The 10,379-nt window shown below is 39.0% G+C and overlaps 1 protein-coding gene across 1 annotated transcript in view; it reads right to left on the bottom strand.

Moving 5' to 3' along the window:
• GC (group-specific component (vitamin D binding protein)) overlaps nt 1-10,379 on the bottom strand; it is a 44,849-nt gene that overhangs the window by 26,002 nt on the left and 8,468 nt on the right. Inside the window, exons 2-3 of the mRNA XM_015567929.1 lie at nt 2,129-2,198; nt 1,465-1,597 (exon numbers count right to left, since the gene is read on the bottom strand). Coding sequence (XP_015423415.1) covers nt 1,465-1,597; nt 2,129-2,198 — 203 coding nt within the window. The remainder of the gene's footprint in view (nt 1-1,464; nt 1,598-2,128; nt 2,199-10,379) is intronic.

Genomic DNA, 10,379 nt, shown 5'->3' on the forward strand with positions numbered 1-10,379 from the left:
AAAAAAAAGATTTGCTTAAAAAAAATCACTGGTACAACTTAATCCACTGCTTCAACACATATACACTGATAACAGGTGTGCAGACTAAGCCCATGATGAGAGGACCGCTGAAGCAATTATAGCCACAAAAATGATCTTTTTGGAAAGAATTTGAAATGAAAATGTAGAGCAGATATAGTTATCATGGAAAAAATTATTTTTGGATTTACTTGGGAAAAAGTACTTTCAAATCCCTATACTTATTTTACACATTAGTCATCTTTTCAAGGGAAAATACCTAAAGATGTTTCCTATCAATGAAGGCAAGCAACATGATGAATCACTTATGTAGAAGTGACCATCTCTCATCCTCTCCCACATCTAACTTCCATCAGACTCTCAGAACTTAAGAACTCTTTTTTTAATTCGTCTCTCTCTCTCTCTTCAGTGAATATCTTCTTCCATTCCATTTTTTTGCTTGTCAACTTTCCCATGGTTTCTTTTTATTACCTCCTTTCAAATAAGACTTTTAAAAAGAAAAAGCATCAACACATTAAAAAAAATACTTTGAATAAGCAGGAGAAAGAGGAAGGTGGTGTGCAAAAATGTCAGTGCCATCTCTGCTCTTTTATGATGTCTTTATAATTCAGCAGCTTCTCTCAAATTAGCAAATAAAAATGTTTTTTGTTGTTCTAATCATGGTCAGTAGTTTGATGCTTGCCTATTTTAAGGTGGTTCAGAAGGTCAGGTTGAAATTTCGGTTTATGGACTTAGTGATAGGAGAAAATGATTATGAAATTCTTAGAAAGTAGATAAGGGCCAGATAAGGAAATTAATGATAAGAATAATCATTGTGTAGACTCTAGTCCAATGATCCTTGGAACATTGTTTCCGCCCGCTAATTGCTGCAGGCTTACACAGGGAGACATTTGCCTGTAGAGGCCTTTATCAAGATACATTCAAATGCCGTCTGCGTTGGGCCTGATGACTACATTAGTAAATTGCTAGAAACACATGTGGGTTCACTTTTGTTCGGTTTGTATTTTGAACCCTGTCATTTCAGCATTATAATTTCTGCATGTATACTTCAGGGGAGAAATCCCCAAACCTGGTGGTTTATGTGTACAGGGCAACTTCTGAACACCAAATTAATTTGAGGCCAACACTAAATTGCTCTGGGTCAGTCAGTACCAGGCTTTGCATGGTAAAGGTATGTGTAGATTTCAGGATACACAAAATCTATTAGAACTGTTTCCTGAATCAGTATATGCCTCAGTTTTCTCATTTGAACCTGTAGGACTAATGGGCAGAGTTGATTTGTTTTGCTAGAATAAATCTGAGCTCTAGAGGAACAGGCTTCATATTGCCTCCAAAATTGGAGTAGGTGGAGTCGCTGTCTAGGATTTCCCTAAGATATGGCATAAAGACCTGTCTTGGCTTCCTTCTGTGGGCCACCACAGACCCGGCCAGGCCACGCAAACCTACCCTGTTGTCATAGCAGTCAGGGTCAGCCCCTTCAGCACAGCAGGCTTCTGTCAGGGAGACAACTTCCTTCACAAGATGACTGATCTGTTCAAAAGTTCCACTGGGAAATTTTCTGCTGTAGAGGACCATTGATCTGAGGGGAAAAGTAAACCCATACTTAATTCGAATTAATGTTTCCCACATTTGCACATATTAAAATATTCTTTTCAGTTTTTTTAAAGGAATAGTGCACGTATTTTCTTGATGAATGAAAAGAGTATAAGGTTGCCTTTCAGTTTTGTTCTAGGTAAACCGATCTTGTAAAGTGGCAGGAGTTGAACTTGAGAGTTCTATCAAAACAGCCTCATGTTTGCTCTTCTCTCAATGAAGCTGCTCTGTACCCTGTTGCCTTTGTTTGCCAGTCCTAGCATGTACTGTTTGCATTTTAATTTACCTTAGAAAACTATTGCTTAATAAATATTTAGACCACAGCAATGGTAGTTCAACTGGAATCTTTGGATGTCCTCCATTTGCCTGCCTTCTCTGCCTCCTTTGACCCTGGGCTCTATCCTGTTCATCTTATCAGAAATCAGTTCAGCCCTTCATGCTGAGTTGAAGTTAACCTTACATGCGGTTTCATTCAAGGTCAAGTAACCTAGGGGGTGAGTGAGTGCTTCATACTTACAAAGATGTGAAGTCATCTTTTCCAAAATTGTTTAATTCCTTGCAGACTTTATCCTTCTCATATTCTCGGCCTAGGAACCAAAAAAACAAACAAAACGAAAACAAAAAAACATTTTGTTTCTATTCCCTTTTAATTAATGTTTCATTAAATGCATATGTATAATGGGATCCTTTATGTGACTTATCTGTGGTGAAACTAGCATTTTTCTATAAGCAATCCCATTTTTTGGTGCCTTTCTAGCTGTTTTATAAAAAGAGATCAGAATTTTATGGCATGCTATAAATTTTAACGGACAGCAGAAAAAAGTGACCTAATACTGAAAGTAAGTAAGCCAAATGATTATCAGAGCCTAGTGATGTGTCAGTCATTCTCTTAGGTCCCATCTTTGTAATAATGCTAAAATGGGACATTTTGTTCCTCTCTTCTTTATCTTTGTTTTACCTAAGCTCTCAAAGGGGGGGAGGGGGAAAGAGGACAAAAAAAGTAAAAATAAAAGCAGAGAGTGTCTATATTCCTAAGTGAAGAGCTACCCCACTGATGCAGGACCTTGAAAAGGAATGTGTGAGAACTGCTCTATTACCCACCTCCAGACTGTATAACAGAAACCTAGGAATTCCGCTGGGGCAAAAGATGAAAATTAGGTAGAATGTTTTTTTTGGATAAAGTTGTCAGTGTGGTGGGGTTGGGGAGTGGAGGGGTGTGCTTCTCCTCATTTCAAGTGTAGTAAAAGGGGCTTCAAGAAGAACAATCAGAGACCTTGATAGGTGACCCTTGGAGCGTGGGGTACAATGGACAGGTGTCTGATTCAGACTAGAGAAAGCTAAAGGGTTGGGGGCTGATTCAGTGGCCTGGAGCAACAAAGGAGAGGGTTGTGAGTGGGAAGCTTTGCTGAGGCTTGTGGACCCGATATGGATGAAACAGGACAGCGCGTTTGCCTGGAATTGTGTTGCCCCTCTCTTCCCTCCCTTCCCCAAAGGGCTGACTAGAGGACAATGGGCCACCAGCTGTGGGATACCTCTGTGCAGAGCCAGGCAGTTTGAAATCAGAGGTCCGAAGGTAAGTTTTGAGGTGTTAGCTGGATGTGAGAGATCTCCAAGGATGATGAGAAAGATCTCCAGAGAAGCCACAAAGAAAATGTTGACATTGAACGTCTCCCATAACCAGAGGAAACAGCACTAGCTCACTAAGCTGCCCAGTGAGCTAGTGTTACTTTTTCCTGCTCTTACCTCTTCTGCTGGCTTCTTCCTTCCCTGTGTTTGAGGAACCAAAAGCAGCCTAGAGAGTGGGAGGAACGTGTACCTGCCCCTCTTTGGCACCACAGGCAATGGGACTGACCGGGGCCTGATCTTGTGGAATAGCTTCACCTTTAAGCAAAGTTGCACATTTTTAACTATTAAACACAAACAGATATTCCCACCACTATTATGAGGTAGTTATTTTGAGGTTCAAAGAGACCAGAAGACATTTTATTTGAGAGTGAACAGAAAAATCATGGAACTTATTCTTTAGTCCACTCAAAAGACTGGGAAGAGCTAGATTGCTCAGGTCAGGAGGAGATGAGTTTTCTATTGTTTGTGAGACTCACTTGTTCAACACACCTATTTCATACTCAGTGTGTGTGTGTGTGTGTGTGTGTGTGTGTGTGTGGGAGGGGGCATGGGAGGTAGTCAGTGTTCTTCCCTATGTCATTATGCAAGTAAGTCTAGGATATTTTCCAACACTCTATGGTGCTTTTTCTTTAAAAAAATATTAAAAAGTATATAAATGACTCAGATTCTGTTCTAAGTGCTTTTAACTTTTAGTGACTTATCTCAGGTGATGGCAATTGCTGTCATGCCTTCATCACTCAGATGTCCTCACCTCCCTAACAGTTACAGTCTGTGAGGGTAGAAATTTTTGTTTTATGGTTTAGAATGAATGTGATTGGATACAGGCTAGAGAAGATCCCTCCTTCTCCTTCTCCTTTTTCTCCTCCTCCTCCTCCTCCTAAAAATGATTCTCTGTAGGATTTATTAGATTTACTGGTGCAAACTACCTGTAGAGGAATCTGTTGCACCTTGTATCTTTCAGGTGAATGACTCAAAGTATAGTACTGAGATAAGAAGAGTCAGAACTAAGGACAAAGACATCCTTAAGCAGCACTTTGTAATAAGGGACCAACTAAAATACCATAAAAATAACACTGAAGAACCCACATGTTCAAAACCTCTTAGTTTGGAAACTAGGACAAACAGAGTAGGATTGGTAACACTAATAGTCAGTGGACTACAGAAAGCTGCTTGTATCTGAGAACCTTTAACTCTAGCACACTTCCCGGAATTTATTGACTGGTTTACAAAGTTGGATATTGTCACAGTTTCAAAAGGTCAAAATAAGGCAGAAAATGTCCATTAATCATTGATGGTATTCTGTGGGACTGGAGAGCAGGCTATACAGGGAAGAACTGAAGGCACAGCTGTCCTCCTGGAACCTCCTGATGCCTGCAGAGTGGTTTTAGGCTGCTCTGAAGGCAGAGCTGGGAGAAGGGACTGGCAGGAGACTGGTTCAGTGGCAGACCTTGACTGTAGCCACCGCTAAATGCTAGCTGAAATGGCGCACAGCCTCTTGGAGAAGTGAGTGTGGTTTGTTACTGGAAATATTCAAATGGAGCTTAAATAACCATCTATATGACAGATTCCTGATTTTAGTACGAGATCGTATCCTCTTGTTGACTAAAATCAAGGGATTATTACAAAATAATCCCTTTTAGAAGTAGTAAGAAATTATATGGAACCTTTTTACCCCAAAGCTATGCTTACAAAAAATAGCTCTTTCTCTGTTTAATGCAGAGGCGCTAACTTTGTTAATACAATCTCCCTGTAAAATTGCAGAGATTATTTTTGTTAATACTTTTCATCATGGCTACTCAATAACATTCACAGTGGGAGCCTGTATGCAAAGGGAGCCTCTGATAAACCTTTTCAAAAAGAATTTGTTTCTGACCTGTCAGAGTGGGATTTCTCACTTCAGCAAAAAAGTAGTTTTTATTCAGAGTGTTACAGGAATGTGTGAGTATATGTGAATGTAGTGTAAATGACCACTATAGATTATCTATCCCTTGTTAAATAGCTTTAATGAAATCAACTACTTGTGTTTGCACCAAAGTACATTGGAATCCACAGGTTTTATGTAGTGCTTTCGCTAGAATACAAAATTATTAGAGGGAAACGGAAAACTAGATTGACTATATAGGATTTAAAATGGTTTTGAAGCCATTTTTATGAGAACATTCAGCTTTGGGCATGACAGAATCAAGGAGGAAGCCCAAAAGGAGGCATTGAGAAAATTCAGAATGAAATATATAAAAAGGTAACACTGCTCTTACAAAACCTACCTGCAGAGGGAGCTGTTGTGCCATGTGTCTTCCAGGTGGAAGACTCGAAATATATCTCTGATTTAAAAATTTTATTTATCCGAAGAGAACATATACTGTTTATAAGATTACCAGGCAAATATGCTAATCATTTTCTCATCTTCCAAAAAAAAAAAAGCAAATACTGAAGTTAATTTGCAGTGTGATTATTACAAATTGATTTCTATTCCATGGAGTACTGCTTAATAAAATTGTTTTTCATTCCAGTTGAGCAGACGTTGATTCATATAATTAAATTGTATCTTGAACGAATTGTAAATGGCATCCTGTATTCTTTAATGTGCCACGTGGTTGTAAAGCGGGCAATCTGGACTTTGACGTGGCTCCAGTAAATATTGGCATAATCTCAGTGACACTGGTGAAATCTTTTTCACACAGTGACCTTTCGGCATTAAATGTTTACACATTTCATTAACAGTACTTTTGGTTTTTGCAATAACGTGTCTCATTTCCACCTGTATTGTGCAACATTCTGGTAAGTCATGTCTCATTCTGGAATTTTGAAAAGAAGTTAGATTTACTTTCAGAAAATCTGTCGTGCTCCATGCAACTCACCTCTTCCAACATGGCTGACAATATTCATGCATGCATGCAACAGACATGCCTAAAAGATGTACTCTGTGCCAGACATGGGGTACAGCATTGAATGTACAAATGAAGAGCAAAATAGACACATCTCTGCCCTCACGGAACTGCTAATCTACTGGGGATAGACAATAAGATTCTGTCTTGGTACAAACACCACTTTAAAAAGGTATTTTGAATGCTTTAACTATTGCTGTTATAATCTTTCTCTGAAAGCAACTTGGTCCCCTAGAAAAGCTGTTGTATACCAGGAGCGATCGGTGGACCCTAAATAACACTGAATTGAGTACATGCTGATACAGAAAGCTGGGAATTGTCTGTGTTGCTGTTTTCCAATTTTGTTCAGAAGAATCATGGGGTTTCAGAGCCCTGCTGGGCATTTTATACTTTTGCAATTTCATTTCTGTGGCATTTTTATTTCTATTCTACGCTGGCAGGCTCGGCTATGTCAGCAAAGGTCAGTATATTTGCGTTTGCTTTTTAAATTTTATCAATAAGTCTCTGGTTTGCAGTGCTTATTAAGCAGTTGGACTAGATATTGGTGATTTCAGAGTAATGATTTTATTTGAGAACTTCAACATTGCTGGCCTGGTTTAGGAAGCTGACCTAAATACTGGAGCTAAAGAAAATTATGAATGTATCACTAGAAACATTTTCTTCAATGAAGAACTAGCAATCAAGTTAACATTTATTTCCATTTCGGGCATTTTTTCTGTTGATTTTATCTTTATATGTAACATTACTCTGGTTTTTCATATTGATATTGATGTTTTCAGGCAGGTGTGCACTTTTCTGAGTTTCAATCCATGGGAAGGAATTCAATTCTTTTAATACTAAATCTAGAGGTCTACATGACATCTGCCGATTAACTACTCTAGAGGAAATTAAATGTACCTCTTAGTATTCCATCAGTGGAACAAATTGGGCCTTTTTTACAGATCTTGAAAATTTTAAAACAGTAGAACATATAGAATAAATGGGTTAGTTGCCCAGCTGCAATAGTGGCTTCATAGCCACTCAAACTAATGTCTTTGGGTTCATCATGGGTAGTAGCCTGTATAGATGACATATTCGCTAAAGTCCTAAGGAGGCATTGTTTTTCCATGCATCTCATTCCACCTCCCATTCCCTTCATAAGCTGGGCGCTTTTTCACCCCTGCAAACGCAGGGAGAGGGAGAGAGAGAGAGAGAGAGAGAGAGAGAGAGAGAGAGAGAGAGAGAGAAACATTGATGTGAGAGTGAAACCTCAATCTGCTGCCTCCTGCATGTCCCCTATAAGGGATCTAGCCCACAACCCAAGCATGTGCCCTGACTGGGAATTGAGCCAGGAACCTTTCAGTGCACAGAATGATGCCCAGCCAACTGAGTCACACTGGCCAGGGCAATATTCCCCTTTTAAAGACAAGGTTGTAAGGATTGTTAAACCTTACAAATAGAAAGGTGAGCAGGATGGCTGAAAGCCTGTCTAGTACTTTGGTTTTTGTGTAGACAGGGACATATAGGAATACTCACTAGGTGCTTGCAAATAGACCTTAAAAAAGCAGGCCAATACTAAAATTTCCTTTAAGCAAAATTATCTTATTTTTTATAGAAATTCACTTAGTGCAACAATCATATTTTTAAATCTTGTGTACTTGGCATTATTCTGGACACACATGAATTTTCAAAAAGCCAATTCATTAAGCATTATGAAATCTGAAGAAAGTATCATTCAATAAGGAATGGCAAAGTCATATTTCCATATTATATACATTTGAGTTGATATAAACAGGAAGTACTGATAATTCTGCTTCATTGGCTAGTTATGAACTCTTTTTTAAAAAAAAAACATTTTTTAAATGTATTGATTTATTTTAGAGAGAGGGAAGAAAGGGGAGAGAAAGAGGAAGGAGGGGAGAGACAGACACAGAAAGTCAAACAACAAGAGTTACAGAGAGAGATGTTGATTTGTTGTTCCACATATTTATGTATTCATTGGTTAATTCTTGTGTGTGCCCTAACTGCGGATAGAACCTGCAATCATAGTGTATCAGGACGGTGCTCTAACCAGCTGAGCTACTCAGCCAGGGCCTGCACTCTATCCCTTGACTAAAATAATTTAGAAAATGTTGGACACAGATGATTTTTCTTTTCCTATCCATCCATACATTACAATGGCTATTAAAACTGTATGGTTTCTATTTACTCAGTTAACCCAGTGTCAAGGCTATATTATATATATTTATCACTGTCTGTCTCCATTATCATACATGTTTTTTATCCAGAAGATATCTTGACTTTGTAATACTTTAAGCAATAAAACAAAATTTAAAAAAAAGAAAAAAAAAAAAAGAAGATACCTTGAACCATTTAAATGCATTTTTAAGTCCAACAGGTTACCATAAATGGCATTATTTTGTAAAGAGAAACTTCCTTTTTAAATGTTAGTAATCATCCTTTTCTGTTATTAATAAAATTATTTCTATAAATGTTTTACAAGGCCCAAACAATTCTATAGTATGTAATTATTATGCTGAAGTACCAACAAACTTTTTTTCCTTGATGAAATACTATTGTCCAAAATCCAGTGAGAAATTGAAGACTCATTATCAGGCACTATCCATGCAAGAATGGCAAACTTAGAGGCCCTTAGGATCAAGGGTCCAAGAGAAGAAAGGAAAATGCCCAATGTTGTTTCCATGGTTCTAGTAAAAAAGGGTCTAGACTTGGGATGGATTCGTATTAGACAGCCTGATCCCTGTAATCTCACCAAAATAACATCCTGATTTGTAAAAATATAATCAGTTCACTTACGGACTCCATTTATCACATTATGCCAAGTTTTTATTGTATTTTAATAATATGAATTGGTCGGGCAAGGCATGGGAGGTAAGGGTTAGAGTAGGAAGCCATTATAATAGCCCAATAAAGAGGAACGAGGGCCTGGATAAGGACAGCGTATGGAAACGTCAGTGGAAGCACAGGTTTGAGTGGTGTGCTCACAGGCCCGGAGAGCCAGGCATATGCCGGAGGTAAAGAGGGAGACAAAAAGGATGCCGAGGAGGTTTCTATGGTCGAATGCTTTGTACAAGTCCGAGCCACTTCAAGGCTAAAATTTACACAGAGTGGAAAGATTGAATAGGGCTAATCAAAATGCATTTAAAAATCCCAGAAGGCTGTTCAGGACTGACCATAAATGATTCCGATAATGTGGTGTCAGGAAGAAAGGTAAGTTAGGAGACAGAGCCAGTTTTATGGGATAGCGATGAACGGGTTTTTGGACCAGCTGGATGATTCATAGTAGGCAGCATGAATTTCACTAAATTCCCTCTACGTTGGTGTTAGTGACTGGTTATTTCTCTTGTTTTTTAGTGAAAGATTTTGAGGTATCTCAAATAAGGGCAGCAGTGATAACATTGCCTTGTGAACCCAACTGATAAAATTCTGGTTCTGCCCAAATTCTACATTTTATATTCTACATTTTAATTTGTTACAATAAACACATGAACAGCTGGTGATAGGGTCAGATGATGAGTGTTAAAAAATAAATAAAGCATGGTACAAGGACAGAAGAAAACGGAGTGGTAGGTGCTATGTGAGATAGGTTACTCAAGGAAGCTATCTTTATACATGAACTTGGAGCAGACACCTGAAGGGGGTGAGGAGAGCCATGTGGATACTGGGGATCAGTGCTCTAAGGGGAGGGAGGAGCTAGTGCAAAGCCCTGAAGTACATAGAGAGGGGGATAGTGTGGGGGCCAGTGTGGCTAGAGCGGAGTGAACTGGGGGGAAATTGGAGAGAGAATTGCACAGCAGTGGGCAGAATAACGAAGTTAGGTGACCGTAGATTCTGGGGGAGAGGGCAATGAATTCTTTTTAAGGAGTTTTAAAATCTCCTTCCCCTAGAGATTACTCTTATGGCCTTTTAAAGAGTATGCACACTTGTCCCTAACCCACACACGTGATGGTGAGTGGAAACCTCGCATTGCACCCCAAAACAGTGAAGTGTGGCATTGCTCTTGATTTCTGGGGAGGTTAACGTTGCCTTTGATGGTGAAGTTACCTATTTCTCTGGCTTCAGCTGTTTTCCTGTCCACTCTTGGCTAAAGCCTCCTTTACTCTGGCCATGCTTGTTCCTAGCTCAGGGCTTTTGCACCTGCGTTCCTTCTGCTTGAAACTCACTTTTAGCTCTTTAAACAGCTGTGTCCTTTTTGTCACATAGTTCTCGCATTCTACATCAGCTCCTTAATAACCATTATGTAGGTTTGGCAGAAAA

The sequence above is a fragment of the Myotis davidii genome, unplaced genomic scaffold, assembly GCF_000327345.1.
Source record: "Myotis davidii unplaced genomic scaffold, ASM32734v1 scaffold284, whole genome shotgun sequence".
In the NCBI taxonomy this organism is placed as follows: Eukaryota; Metazoa; Chordata; class Mammalia; order Chiroptera; family Vespertilionidae; genus Myotis; species Myotis davidii.